The 15,846-nt window shown below is 42.2% G+C and overlaps 1 protein-coding gene across 20 annotated transcripts in view; it reads left to right on the forward strand.

The window, feature by feature from the left end:
- The window catches only part of ABLIM1 (actin binding LIM protein 1), a 314,331-nt gene that overhangs the window by 289,772 nt on the left and 8,713 nt on the right, over nucleotides 1-15,846 (forward strand). For 16 of the 20 annotated variants that reach the window (XM_065552432.1, XM_065552417.1, XM_065552421.1 and 13 more), the window contains 5 exons: nucleotides 795-889; nucleotides 1,045-1,150; nucleotides 3,114-3,178; nucleotides 3,468-3,528; nucleotides 9,176-13,948. In XM_065552432.1, coding sequence (XP_065408504.1) covers nucleotides 795-889; nucleotides 1,045-1,150; nucleotides 3,114-3,178; nucleotides 3,468-3,528; nucleotides 9,176-9,213 — 365 coding nt within the window. In that variant the 3' untranslated portion in view covers nucleotides 9,214-13,948. Of the gene's footprint in view, nucleotides 1-794; nucleotides 890-1,044; nucleotides 1,151-3,113; nucleotides 3,232-3,467; nucleotides 3,529-9,175; nucleotides 13,949-15,477; nucleotides 15,559-15,846 lie in introns of those variants that run through there. The other 4 variants (XM_065552423.1, XM_065552427.1, XM_024103584.3 and 1 more) reach the window with 3 other exon arrangements.

Genomic DNA, 15,846 nt, shown 5'->3' on the forward strand with positions numbered 1-15,846 from the left:
AAATCATTGAACCTGATTTTCATTTACACTACAGCTGCTTTACTTTGGCAGTCTAAATTGGCCACCAAGTGGATTGAATATAATTCATACCTACTTTGAGTCCCCCCCATGCTCTCAGAGTGGGGTAAAGTGGCCTTAGTGTAAAAGAGAATCAGGCCTATTGTTCTCGGCCATTTTGGTACATGGACCAGTGCTTTTAAGGTCAAGCCTCTGTGACTGGTGATCTAGGCTTCCCCTCCCTGTTAAGCTGATTGCAAGCCTCTGTGCTAGGTCCTGGAACACCACTGCTGCTCCCCTTCTATTCACTTGTGCGTGTGCTAAGTAAGTGTGAAGCTTTAGCTACTCCAAACTCCAATCTTGCAGTGGTGAAACTGGGACTTCAAACAGCTCCAGCCTCATTACTATGTAAGTGGGTTTTGGAGTAGCCCAAACTCCATTTCTAGTTGAGGCATGTGCATATCTGTGGGAGGTGGGATGCACTGTCTAGTGCAACCCAGGGCTTCTAAGCCTAAACTGATAAGGAAGCCTAAACAGTTTGGGAACCAATGTTCTGTTTAGTATAACTTCTCACTGTGGATAGTGCCAGCACCCTTCTGGTCTCACCGTGGGTGGACTTGCTCAGTGTTCATTTTGGGTAAGGGTGGATTTTGAAAAGGCTTTGGAAGCTACTGGCAATCTTTGCATTTTTTTTATTTAGCAAACGAAGTTAGGTTGTATTGTGTAGTAGACCTTAAGTCTCTGGTGTTGTGGGACTGATATGAGAAAGCTCTCTTTGTACCATGGTTTTATGGAAGCAGGAGCCGACATGAGACGCAGATCAAGTGGCAGAGAGGAAGAAGATGAAGAGCTCCAGAGACGTCGGCAGCTACAGGAGGAGCAGCTCATGAAGGTTGTTATAGCCTTATCTTAATACTATTTCCGAATCTTCAAAATCCTCCACTGTGCACCATGGACAGACTTTTCATAAGCAATTTCAACTGTTTTAATGAACAAATCCACCATTGTATTTTGCTTATATATATTTTTTTCTCTTCCTATTTATAGCTTAACTCAGGTCTGGGGCAACTGATATTAAAAGAAGAAATGGAAAAGGAGACTCGCGATAGGCCACCTCTTTCAGCCAGTCGTTACGATTCTCCAATTAATTCATGTAAGCAACAGAGGTGAAAACCATTTCTAAGTGGTCCATGGAAGCCCACATGGTGTGTGTGCCTGGATACTGGGCTTTCACTCCTGAAAATCTTGGGCTATACCTGTTGGCTTTATTGTTTAATCTAGAAATAATACTAAATTGAGGATTTTAGAAGGAACTTCTTGGAGGAATAACTCTTTATATACATGTGTGATGTAAAGTTTGGCCCTGGTAACTGCACTGCGGACACTTATCACAAACTAGTGGGCTAGCTTATTAAATTACAACAAACTAAACACACCTTGCCTAAACTTGAGCTTCACGTAGCCTTTTAACCTTTCCCACGGGGGAAGAGGAAATCGGCAATGCCTTAGAGAGCAGGGCAACACATTCCAAAGTGCTGGACCCTAGCGAGTCAATGTCTGTCTATCTAAGCTAGCATTTCAATTGGATGCATTACATTCCAGAGAAAAGCCGAAAGTATCAGCTGTGCTTAACTGTTTGCTTACAGGGAGGTCAGTGATGCAGCCAAGAGTTTGGCCTTTTTTGTATATATATTTTTAATATATTCTTTTATCCCTGGTGCACCTATGTGCCCTTCTCAGAGCTCCAAGGATTATTCCTCATGTGTTTTACTTCATTCTCCTTGCCCTCAGGGCCTTGCATCGTAAGTCTGCTCCAAGCCAAGAAAAGTCAAGAGCAGCTCCCTGTGGAACCTGCCATTGCCACTACTCCATCATCCTAGAGGATGGCTGCCCAACAAAATAAGACTCTGTTCTTCCCCGTTATAGGAGTAGGCTGTCTCTACAGCACTGCCAGCCCCTATTGGTCAGGGAGAGAAGACCAGGCTAGGGCTCCAATCATGGTCACGGGGCTGGGGTCTTTCTAATAATATCAGCGCTCACAAAGATGAGTAAATGCACTGGCTACAGTGTCACCTTAATGGAAGCCTCTCCGTGCCCATCTGTACCATTACATCTGTGCTAATCGGCAACACCTCTGCCTTTTGTGTGAGATCTGTGGACTGCTGGTCAGACAAATTTGTGCTTTCGTCGGCATCCCTTAGCCCCAGAACATCTTGTCCTTTGTACCTCCCTCCTATTTTTTTTAAATGTCTCCTTAAACCAGAGACTGCAAGGGCAACATTTGTGGGTGGCCGAGGAAGTGGAGAGGGGTGCTAATTGTGGGGAAGAGAGAAGAAAGTCCCTGTAATGGAAAATGAATTACAATGTTAACTCCAGAGGTGCTACTGGAGGACCACATATATGACCACCCGCTTAAAATTGAAAGCCAAAGAAATGCCGTCGTGCCGCTGCACTTTCTGGCATCAACTGAGACGTTAAGCAGAAGCACCGTGATACCACAGGAGAGCCTGTTTCCTTGCTATTTTAGATGAAATCAGGAGTACTGGAACCTGTCGGCTGGTCATGCAAGATTTCCTAACACAGTTGGGATAAGCTTTGGAGCTAGATGCTTAGCCAAGCCAAAGCCCCCAACTGGTTGAGGTTCAACCATTACTACTCACTTGAATCCTGCTCCCAATGAAGGTTGGGTACATATTTGGCTCTTAGCCATGTTTTCAATGTTTGCTTTCCAAAGTCAGTGCTGTTTCTCAAACTTCATTGCACCGCAATCCCCTTCTGACAACAAAAATTACTACACAGCCCTGGGAAGGGGGTCCAAAACCCGAGCCCCGCTGCCCCGGGCAGGTGGGCCAAAGCCAGAGCACTGCCACCCTTGGGGTGGGGCGAGGGCTGAAGCCCTTGGTCTTCGGCTGCAGCCCTGGGCGGTGGGGCTCGGACTTTGGCTTCGGCCCCAGCAAGTCTAACGCCAGCCCTGGTGACCCCATTAAAACAGGGTCACAACCCACCTTGGTGTCTCAATCCACAGTTTGAGAACTGCTTCCCCAAACGTTCTGACTTTGAGTTTCCAGTGGATTGTTGGTGTTTTATTAAAAGACTTTTCTCTCCTCCCCATTCAGCCTCACAAGCCTCGGCCTCTAAAACCTCCTCCCTCCCTGGCTATGGAAGAAATGGACTGCACAGGGTAAGATGGCAGCAGTGTGGAGAAGCAGAAGGTGGAGTTAATGTTCAGTCTGGGTATTTATTTCCCTGTCGATCCCATCAGGTCTCTAAATTGGATCAATCTGTCTTTTAAAACTAACATCAGTAGAACAAAAGCCACCTGCTACCCTTTCCCATTGACTAGATTCTGCTAGAAATGTGTACCATGCAGCAAGACCTGAGAGCTGAAAGCCTTTGTATGAGAAATACCTGCACACTCATGCATATGTGAACTGTGCATTTATATGACCGTGTTTTCCTTCCTGTTACAGCCGGTGTCTACAGACTTTGGTCAGTACAATAGTTATGGGGATGTGAGCGGTGATGTTCGAGGTAAGGCTGAGTTGGTTTTTTTGTTTTCTTGTTTTGCTTTGGTCCCTAAGTGAACTGTGACACTCGCTTTGGTTTCTGCAGTTCCTTTTTAAGGCAGCAATTGTGGTTGATCTCCTGTCTGCATCTCAGTTTTTACCCCTGTCCGGTAAACTCCAGAGTTAACTTAAAATGTGCAGACATTTGTCAACATTTTTTTTTCCAAACCACGTTATGGGGTAGATTCTCGTTTACAGCAAGGATCTGTTCTAGCAGTGCAAAGGGGTCTCAGTGCAACTGAGAATCAAACCATATGTATTTATTCAGGGATGTGCACTGAGTTCTGTTTTGCTATATTATAGAGCTGCAAATGATACACCATGGTCTGGAATCAGGAGCCACAAGGTTAGGAACCAGGGAGCGCTAAATTCTAATCCCAGGTCTGCCGCTGGCTTGCTGTGTGACTTCGGGCCAGACATGTAACCTGCCTGTGCCCCAGTCTCCTCATCAGTAAAATGTGTTGATGATTAATATTTACAAAGTGCTTTGAACACATAAAGCCCTAGACTCATGCTCCGTATTGTTGTGGTTTCTGTTGTGAGAAATGTACCAGGTAAAAATGACAGGATGCTGTTACAAAGGATCTGCTGCTCAGGGGTGTGGGCTCTGTTTCTTAGTTGACAAATGAGTCTGGGACTGCAGTGGCCAACATGTCCATGTCTCGGGTTCATTCTGAAAGCTCAGGCACATGAGTGTATTGGGTCTGGTTCCCATATCAGCTATGCTGGTGTAAATCAGGAGTCACCCCACTGGCTATGATGTGTATAAGGGCTGAGAGTGAGACTGGAATTGGGCCCTTTGTATACATCACTTGCCATTACTGCAGTTTGTCACAAGTTGCATAGATTATGGCACACAGGTGCCAAAGCATGAATTGACGCAGGCTATCACAGGGGAGCTAATCATCTCCAAAGCAGGAGAAACGCTTTGTCCTTTTAAAACATTTTTTTAACTTCACCTTTTGAGGGCCAGCCTCGTCGCTTTGGAGGTCGTGCTGCCAGTGACAGTGCTCCATGAACTGGCAGTCTCCAGGAGAACCACAGGGCAGTGGCAACATGACATGCCTCTTCTTGGAGTAGCCTTTTGGAGCCATGAAGAGAGTCCTGCGTTGGCCTCTCCAGTCAGGGAATGTTGCTGTAGTATGGGGAAGGAGAAGGCAAGGTGTCCTTCATTCAGCTTTTCAATTATTAATCAGGCCCTATCTGCACTTTAACTTGTAAATGAGCATGTAAAAAACGGTTAGTTTTAAACAAGGTTTGTGTTCCCATGAATCACGTTTACAGCACGGTTAGTAATGGTGACCACTAACCATGTGTCACCCAAGACAGTGGGCTTGGCTGGCTCATCAATGTCTCAGGAAATAACAATATTATTTTCTGCTCATACGGGTCCCACAACCATGCTGGTGTAACTGGACTGGCCAGACTTCCTTCCTCCCTACTCTTCAGTAGAACACTCCAGAAGGCTTTGTCCCATGTGCTGCTGGTACTGCCCTGTGTACCTCCCCACCCAGAACGCAGAGGTGCTATGATATTTCCATAATGCAAACACGTGGGTGTTGGTGCTCAGTCAAGGTTGACACATGGTTACATTGGGCAAAAAGCTCATGAGTGTTCACAGCTCAACCTGTTTGTTGTAACAGGTCAGATGTGGGTGTCATGACCTGGCTACAAAAAACATGGCTGAAGTTGTAATGTAATCTTAGGCTTAGAAAATGGATGGGACTGTGAACTCAGGCATCATTACGTGATGCAGCTGGGTTTGCTGAGCTGCCTTTTGCTATTTATTGTGGTTTCTCCCATTTTCTAAAAGGTCTTAATGTTGGGAAATCCCAGGTCCTAGTGCCAGTGAGGTTAACTGCTTATCTGACAAATGAAGAACCTCTTGGGATAACCTTCAGTGCATTCAAGCAGAAATGATGGTCCCATGTGTGTGGAGGTTCTAGAGGGAAGGATCCCAACCATTTGTGTTCACAAATGTAGCATTTAGGAGTCTCAGTGAGCTATCCTAGACCTGCAAAGCACGTCAGGTATTTCATAGCACTTCATAGCCTTGTAAAATGTCAGGAGACTGGATGAATCAGTCAGTTGATGGAAAAGCCTACAGGATGAAAATCAAACCAGCTTCTCTGGGCTTCATCTGTATTAAACAGTGCAGAGTCTACACTTGTTTTCTTCTCTCTGACTTGTGTTGTAACTTGTTATACACATCAGAACAGGAACAACTGGTACTTTTTAATATCCGCAGTTCTACTTAATATGCAGACAGACAGTCCTCCTTAGTACTAAAAAGTCAAACAGCAAATTCTGCATGTGCTAAAGGCTTTAGGGATTGTTCAGATGCATGTTCTATGTATCAATAGGCATGTACTGCTCCAGACATGATTATACAGTATTTCTCAAGATGGATCTAGCCAGGGATGGACAACTGGTCTGGTATATCTGAGTTAGTTTCCTGAAAGCTCTCCTATTCCCTATGACATTTTCTTCACTGCTCCTAGAATGTGGTTTATGTTGGATATTCAGCTCTCCTCTGCAAGTGAAGGGACACTGCCCAATGTCCGGCATAACAGCGTGCAGCAGAGTAGCTAAGTACTGCATGTATATTTTGTACCCCATACACAGAGAATATGAACTTACTTTCTGTACATGTCATGTTAGGGGATTGGGCCTCTGGCTAAGGTTAGTTAGGATTTCTGGGTTCTATTCCCAGCTCTGCCATCATCTGGTTGTGCAGCTTCGGACTTTCAATGGGAGGTCCTGTAGCCCTCTTTGACAATCTCACCTTCGATCCTCTCCCTACTGTAAAATCCATAGAGCCGGCTAAAACAATTTGTCAGGTTCTTTTTTTGAAATACCTTTTCAAACAGTCTGAACATTTCCACAAAAAATGTTTGTATCATTGGAAACGTTGCGATTTTTGACTCGGTGAAAGTTTTCCAATTGAATCGAATGGATTTGGAATAAGCTTTTTGTGAGGTTTCCCCCAGGCCCATCTACAATAAGAATCTGTGGCTCAGGGATGGTTAGAAAAGCCCATGAGAGACAGACAAGTCCCGACTCTTTGTTCTGTGAGGCATACCAGTACTGCAGTGCCGATAGGAGTGCCATGTTGGCTGATGTGGTGGGAGTTCAATGCACTTGCAGAAACTAATATTTTGATGGTGATTTATTTTAAATAATAATTTGCACTGTTGCACTTATGAACATTACTTGAATTGACCCACAAGAAATATATTTCTACTAGCTGTGCCCTAGTGTTTATATTCTTTACCATAACGACTTAGGACTTGCACAGGAAGAGTGTACAGATTTAACTAAGGCTGTTGATTAATCGCAGTTAACTCATGCGATTAACTAAAAAAAAATTAATTGCGATTAAAAAAATTAATCACAATTAATCACACTTTTAATGGCACTGTTAAAAATAGAATACCAATTGAAATTTATTAAATATTTTTGGATGTTTTTCTACATTTTCAAATATATTGATTTAAATTACAACACAGAATACAAAGTGTACAGTGCTCACTTTATATTATTTTTATTACAAATATTTGTGCTGTAAAAATGATAAACAAAGATAGTATTTTTCAGTTCACCTCATACAACTACTGAAGTGCAATCTCTTTATCGTGAAAGTGCAACTTACAAATGCAGATTTTTTTTGTTACATAATACTCAAAAAAACAAAACAATCTAAAACTTTAGAGCCTACAAGTCCACTCAGTCCTACTTCTTGTTCAGCCAATCGCTAAGACAAACAAGTGTGTTTACATTTACGGGACATAATGCTTCCCACTTCTTATTTACAGTGTCACCTGAAACAGGCATTCACATGGCACTTTTTTAGCCGGCATTGCAAGGTATTTACGTACCAGATATGCTAAACATTTGTATCCCTCTTCATACTTCGGCTAACGGAGGACATGCTTCCATGCTGATGATGCTCATTAAAAATAATGCGTTAATTAAATTTGTGACTGAACCCCTTGGGGGAGAATTGTATGTCCCCTGCCCTGTTTTACCTGCATTCTGCCATATATTTCATGTTATAGCAGTCTCGGATGATGACCCAGCACATGTTGTTCGTTTTAAGAATACTTTCACTGCAGATTTCACAAAATGCAAAGAAGGAACCAATGTGAGATTTCTAAAGATAGTTACAGCACTCAACCCAAGGTTTAAGAATCTGAAGTGCCTTCCAAAATCTGAGAGGGATGAGGTGTGGAGCATGCTTTCAGAAGTCTTAAAGGAGCAACACTCCGATGCGAAAACTACAGAACTGAACCACCAAAATAGAAAATCAACCTTCTGCTGGTGGCATCGGACTCAGATGTTGAACATGAATATGCATCAGTCTGCACTGCTTTGGATTGTTGTCTAGCAGAACCTGTCATTGGCATGGACACATGTCCTCTGGAAGAGTGGTTGAAGCATGAAGGGACATATAAATCTTTAGTGCATCTGGCATGTAAATAGCTTGCGACGCCAGCTACAACAGTACCATGAGAACGACTGTTCTCACTTTCAGGTGACACTGTAAACAGCATTATCTCCTGCAAATGTTAACAAACTTGTTTGAGTGATTGGCTGAACAACAAGTAGGACTGAATGGACTTGTAGGCTCTACAGTTTTACATTGTTTTATTTTTGAATGCAGTTATTTTTTTGTACATAATTCTACAGTTGTAAGTTCAACTTTCATGATAGAGATTCCACTACAGTACTTGTATTAGGTGAATTGAAAAATACTATTTCTGATATTATAATATAAAGTGAACACTGTACACTTTGTATTTTGTGTGGTAATTGAAATAATGTATTTGAAAAGTAGAAAACATCCAAAAATATTTAAATAAATGGCATTCTGTTATTCTTTAACAGTGTGATTAATCACGATTAGTTTTTTTAATCGCATGATTAATTACGATTAGTTGTTAATCGCTTGACAACCCTAGATTTAACTAATGTATAGGATGTTGCACTGATTTAATTAAGCCAATTTCTAAACCAATGTCATTAAATTGGTACCGTTTTTGCATTTGGATAAGGCCTTAGATTCCTTCTCCCTTAAATTTTTCCCTTGACTTCAGTAGAAACTGGATCAGGCCTTTATAGGGTGACCAGATGTCCCGATTTTATAGGGACAGTCCCGATTTTTGGGTCTTTTTCTTGTATAGGCTCCTATTCCCCCTCTACCACCGTCCCGATTTTTCACACTTGCTGTCTGGTCACATAGGCCTTTGGATTCAAGTCAATCAAAAAATCTGACATATCCCCAACAACATCAGTACATCACATCAGTTACAACACTGTAGATTGACTGGGACAGAGAGACTGTTATCTCTTTCATGCTTAATTATAAAATAAGCTGAGATGAGTTCCTGGAGCTAATGCACCGTTTTGTGAATTGATAGTAACTATCTTCCGATCTCTCTGAGAAGCATCAATAGTATCAAAGTGGTGAACAGCAAGCTGATGTTTGCTGGAGGCTGCAAACTGATCTGATATTGCTTTCGCTGAACAATTAAAATATGCTGTTTGGTGTTTGTGACCAATCCATGTTCTTCCGCATTCTAATGCTGACGAGATTTCCCTTTGCTTTTCAGATTTCCAGGTAGAGTACGGGTTTTCATCCATCAACTGACAGCAGAGATAAAAACATCCACTCTGTTATTCAAGTCTGAATTACTGCTACAGGGAAGGGTTTTTTTTAAGACCTTTGTTTCAGTTTATCTGCATGTTTAAGCATAATCAACGATGTAGACTTGTATCAACAAGGGTCAGGTACAGCTAAGATGCTTCCTGGTACAGCCCCAGAACTGTATGAGTGAGGAGGCCCAACAGTTTTGTGACCTGCTTTGTAAAGCTAATTGATGTTGAAATGAAAATTATCTGTAGTGGTTCCTTCTTGGCATCTGAGCATGGGTTCTCTCTCCCCATGTCTTGTCCCAACCAAGGGTGGTCTAGACACATTCCTCTTCCTTCTGGGGGCCCCCGTCTTCCATACTATGAGCCTCAAACTCTCCCTTTTTGTCTGTGGCTGTGAACATGGAATTCACCCTCCAGCTGAGATGGTTGGCCAGTGGCCTCCTGTGATGCTGTCACCATAGATCTTCCAGCAGTAGATGCTCTTGCAAGTGCCAGCCACTCCTCTCCAGATCCCCATGACAACTTTTTGCCATTGCATATCTTAATGAATGTTCACAATAATATGTATTTGTACAGCACCTAGCACAATGAAGCCCGAAAATGGTTGGCCTGTCGGCGCTATTGCAATATAAATGCTAGATAATGATTATAATTTAAATACTTGGGCAAATTGATTATGTACCGTATCAAAGACTGATCTGCAGTGAGAGGATAACAGATTACAATATATATTTATGTCGTGCCATGCATTATGCTTAAAGTGTGGTTATGCTATGAACAGTAACTATGTAAAAATGGCACCTTCTTAACCAAGAGCTGCCTCTTGTGTGCATTCCCAGTAAAATCTGCCTATTGTGACAAAAATAAGTTGATACGACTTTTTCACCTGCTATCACTGTAGAGCCAATACACCTAGCAGAGTGTAAGCTGGATCTATTCATGCTGGTACATGTTCAGCAGAATTGTTCATTAAATGCAGGATTTAACTCCCGCTTGAGGTCAAAGAATCTTTTTCCATTGACTTCAATGGGAGTGGCCCTAAGTTTCAGTCAGTTGTCCCTGTGCAAAACGCATTAGGTTTTCCCAGGTGTCAATGAAGATAAAATGGAAAAGTAGGATGCACAGGTGTAACAGAGCCTTTGTAACAGGACCTGTAAAGCCTTTATTACTGATGATGTGTGAAATGGAAAGAACCCAGACTGACTGTCACAGTTTGCAGTTAGAAATGACACCATTTTACTTGTCAACTGAGCATATCGGATATAACTGAGTGCCGTTTGTTATGAGAAAAAAGACTTCTGCGGAATTTCATGGTGCCATTTTTGCAGTCACTTTTTCAGAGTATAGCCACACTCTAACGCTATCCAAGTGATAAAGGGACAGTTGCAAGGGGCAGCGCGGCCCAGTGGTTAATAATGCCCTGACACATTGTCGTGTGGGATCTGAGTTGAGGTTCCAAGCTGCAAGCCCACAGAGGAAGCCATTGGGACAGGAAAGGTGTGGCCACTCTGTAGTAACCCCCTGGTGGATTGGGAGTGGTATGGATGGGTTCCACAGTTCCAGGCCTACTGAGCAGAGAGCAGATCAGAGCCTTTGAGGGAGCTGGGATCCAGAGCTCACCTTAGAAAAGTAATAAGCTGGAGCGTTGACAGTGTTCCTTATGGTAAGATTAATTGTTAAGATCTGAGGAAAGTCTGAGCATAAACTCACCTCTGTTTTCACCATTACATTGAGTACCTTTACCCTGTGTGTGTGTATGTGTAACCTGTGTGTCTGACGTATACCTGTATCCGATGCAGTCCCTCCCGGATGGTCATGTCCCCGGAATGAGAATGGACAGAGGAGTGTCTATGCCTAACATGTTGGAACCAAAGGCAAGTGCAGCTGTTATTCACTTTCCTTCGAGACAGTGAAGGTTTGACTATGTACTGCCGATGAGATACTATAGGAAATGTCTTGAGTCCCTGTTGTTTCTCTTTACCTCATCCCAATCATTGCTCCTTATGTGCCAAATCTCTCCCTCTGTGCTGGCCCCCACCTCGCATGGGTGCGCCTCCTGTCTGCTCCAGGGGTGGGACAAGAGCAGCCCCTAGGAGGGATTTCAGGGGGCAACACTGAGAGGCTGAAAGCGCCTGAGTGATGCCCAATGCAGCTAATTCCCCATCCAGCTGTGAAGCTGCCACATTCAAAGACCCAAAACAGCAGGAACCCACAGTGCTTAAACCTGGATAGACGCATAACTCAGGAACAGGCGCGTTTAGCTGCAGTGAGGCCGGGTTAGTTACAGAGCGTTAGTGGAAAGGGAAGGGCTTAATTCTCACACTAGGGCCTCTTTATACCACTCCAGCTGTGGAAAGAGGCCTTAATATAACTGAGCATCAGATCCTAAAAGTTAAATAAGGTTTGATACCCTAGTTGCTGGAGCAGGAAGAGGAGTCATTTATACACAGGCATTGTCCAACGTACCCACCTGTGTATGCTGACTGTTAGTAAAACAAATGCAGTTATCAGCATAGCTGTTATGCCTCTCCTTACAGTACGTCTGAATCTGTGGGTTAGAACAACACACCTTCCTAGGGGTGCACACCAACCCATAAGAAGAGATCATTCTCCTTATTAAGAGATAATGTGAAGCTGCCTGCTACAGGGAACAGATGCATTTTCCCCACCTTTGCTTTCAAGCAAAGCTCGCTGCCTTTCTGAGATTCTCTCTTTCCGTTTAATTCCAGTCCTGTTTGAATGGTACAGTGAACCAAAAGGGAAGCCTGAAAACATTATTTTCAAGAGTAATTGAAACACAATGGGAAGGGACTGCAGCAGTGCATCTTTTCCTGTGTAGTAGTACTGCACCTGCCTTGACGGGACTGTATGTAACAAATTGGCACAGCTACCTGTCCAACTGGCAGAAGCCCTGTACAATCTCAAGATGACTCCTATGTGACCAAGAGGAATGTTCCTTAGGTGTACCTCCGCTTCCCACACAAACATTTAGACTGACGCGTGCTCACCAAAATCTGTCATTTCTCAGTATTAAAATGAAACACTCATGTGACCCGGGTGCATTAATCCCCATGTGTATAGATTACACTCAACTCTTATGGTCCTACAATGTCTTGGATTTTTGTGTAAAACATAGTGAAGGAAGTAAATAGAGGCATTGTTCTTGGTCATTACTGTTAATAGTTACAGGGAGAAGATTGTTACCAACTAATGTGAAATGTGGCTTATGAGAAATGAATTGGGCATTGGGGGGGAGTCTTATTCCATTTCTGAGCCTGCAGATGGCAGCATCCAAAATTAGCTATCACCTAAATTGGCACAAACTGAGACCCCAAGTTGGTAGCCTCAGCAGAGAAGCCAAAGTCTTAAGCAGGCAAAGAGGCTGGAGCACCATTGTAATACACCTAGCCGTTGAGCTGCCACCTCTACCGAATTTTACGGGACGGTCCCAGTTTTGAAGAGCTCGAGAAGTGAGACAGATGGTGGGACGCTTGCGGTGCTGCTGCCCATACTGCACCTGTTCTAACAATGAATAATAGACTCACATCTCCAGGGCTGTCAGTCCAACTGCCTTCATCGGCCCTACATTAACTTTTGAAAAGAGGGATTCTTAGGGTGTTTGTTGAGAAAGGGATGTCATCGCCTGGGTATAAAATGCAATACTTTACAACTGTGGCTAAAGGCATTTTGGGACTGAAACAGAGTGTTAATAGTGAGAGGGATTCAATTAGAGCTGTGGTTTACGTTGTATACATTTCTCTATTGCTGGTTAACCGGCTGAAAAACTATGGTTTTGCCAAAATCATAAGGGTTGATGTTTCTGTCTTTAGGGTGAGCAGCCATTTTTGCAGACAACATTGCTTTTTCTGCATTTGAGCCGGCACCAGACCTATTATAGAAGGCCCTAGCCCTGGCTTCATAAGCCTTGACCTACATGAAATGTATATTTTAAAAATATATTTATATATCTACCTTGGGGAATTCACCACTCCCTAAATCCTGCTTTATTCTGGCTCCTTACTCCAATATAATGCCTGCTTTGATGCAGTATAACTCCTTACAGCCACCATTGTTGTTGATGGACCCAGGCAACATATTTTTAAATAACTGTTTTATTCTTGCTTTGGGTGGCAAATTCTGACGTTTTCCTAAGGGTAAAATTTATGGGAATTTTGCTGAAGTAAAAGTTTAGTTTGTGTTGACATACAATAATGTAGGGCCAGATTCTCAGCTGGTGTAAATTGGTGTAGCCCAATTAACTTGCCAACAGCAACTTAAATGAGCTGAGGCTTGGCTCAAAATGTGTGTTTATTGCCCATGAAAAATGTGGGATGTGGAAATCGGTGAATTTCACGAAACTTCACCCAATAAAAACAAGGAACGGGTGCCTCAAAAGGAGGTTAGAGTTTGTGTATTCTGAAACCAAGAATTATGAACTATGCTATGTAGTGAATTTTTAAATATAAAATGTGATGATGACCTCAAACCTTTGAAATAAGCTTTCCCTGTGTTCACTGTGGTTATTTTATGACAAGTTACACTTTTTCATATAAAATTGTATATTGTAGTTATTTTAAGTGTTGAACAGAAACGATGTAACTCTTAAAGTATAAAGTAGAACTAATTGTACAATTATGAGAATGTCAGACTCTAAGACATACTGGTTGTAAGATATGGTTAAGTACACATTATTTAAGTTATTAACTACAATAAACTCAATGGTATGTTCATTTATGGCTGAATCTTATTTATTATGCTTCTGAAAAATGTGTTGGGATAGTTGGTGACAATGGAATGAACTTAGTGAAGCAGGACAACACAGAGTTTTGTTACCAGGGACAGTCTTAATGTCTAAGAACGTTACGTGTATTTATAACATTGGCTGGCTGCATAGCGGTTTCTGTGAGAGGACTTGGTGGTCTCTGTCCTTTCCCCAGTGGACAAATATCCATATCACTAAAACCACCACCACAGCTGGCAATAAAGGCCAATCCAATTTGCACTGAAGCCCATGGAAAAACTCACATTAACTTAAATAAGAGTTGGGTCAGGCCCTAATTGAGAAGCTTGTGGGCATGCTCAGCAGCGAGGCCAAAGGTGAAATGGACAATAGAAGGTGGACCATTAGATTTTCCATTACCTTTCGACATGGTCTTTCTAAGTTATGGCAAAGACACATAGGTGTCTTGGCAAAGGGACACCTGCACTGTTGCTGTCTATGCTGTAGATGTTTGATAACTAAACAGAGGGCTTCAGTTTCCAGGGCTGTGAATCCAGCACTTTATTTTAGGCACCAAATTTTATTAATTCCTTTCTGTGGCATATCATTTTGATTGGGTTAGATTGATTAGGGAATAGCTGACAGGAAAAGTTCCAGGGCTTTTCATTTTAAAACTGTGGCATTAAACCTGTCCAAACAAATTAAGAGCATGATTTTCCTTAGTTCCAAAAATTGATTAAAGCAGAATATCTGAATATTCAGTACAATATTAACCAAACCAGAGAACCTCATAAAATATTGTAGAGAAGATTTAATGGATGTATGCCATGTTAAAGAAGGGGAAGGCATGTAAGATAAATTCCTACTACAAAATCTTTTCCTGCAATCCATCCATGATGTCAAGGTCAAAATGCACAGTGGGGACCTGTGATTTGTTTGTAAACAAATCAACAAACAACATGAGAATAATTCATCTGATAAATTTCACTCAACACAAGGACCAATTTGATAACTAACAAAGTTGTTAAGAGATGCTACTTTTTCTGACTGTACTTCCAGGTGGTGGTGGTTGAAGTACAATAAACTTTAGTTCTTTTCCTTAGAACTGTGCAAATTATTGCAACCATCAAACGTGTTCATGGATGCTACATATTTTACCTAAATAAACTCCATGCTAACTTACCAAGTGGCAAAAAATTGACTAGAGATGCATCTTTGTGGCTAAAAACAAATATATATATTGTACTTTTTTATATAAGTCTGTGGGAAGTGTGGATATACACATCTCTGAAAATGGTGCTGACGTGTATTGTACCTACAAAATGTGGTCGAGTTGGTTTTGTTAGCGAAGGAGTATTTGTTCAAGCCAGATTGGACTTCACTTTCAGGCAACTTAAAGAAGCTTTTTTATAGTTTTGTTATTTCTTTCTAAGAACAGTGGTTGTGTGGTTGGGTGAAGAATACATGTATGTTCTTTTGTTTTTGAATGTAAATACGTCTCTTCCTCCCCCCCCCCCAATCCCTCTTATACACGAACAGATTTTTCCATATGAAATGCTCATGGTGACCAACAGAGGGCGAAATAAAATATTACGGGATGTAGACAGAACCCGGCTTGAGGTAAGGAAGCAAGTTCCTAAATGTACTTCCCTACTGAAGTTTATTCTTCCTCCTTTGAAAGATCAAATGTAGAAGTGTAGGCCCTTGGTTAGAACCAAGAAGCCCTCTCAGAAATGCTTTGCGTAGCAATGGAGATTCTTCAAGAGGAAGGATTCAGGTGGTGGTAGCAAAGGCGAAGGGTTAAATACTGTAGCAATTGCAAATCTGCATCGAGGCATGAGTATGAATGTCTCATTTAACCTCATCGACGGAGCTGCTCAAGCATCCAGTTGTATTTGCTCGTAAATT

Source organism: Chrysemys picta, chromosome 7 (genome assembly GCF_011386835.1).
Source record: "Chrysemys picta bellii isolate R12L10 chromosome 7, ASM1138683v2, whole genome shotgun sequence".
Taxonomy (NCBI): domain Eukaryota; kingdom Metazoa; phylum Chordata; order Testudines; family Emydidae; genus Chrysemys; species Chrysemys picta.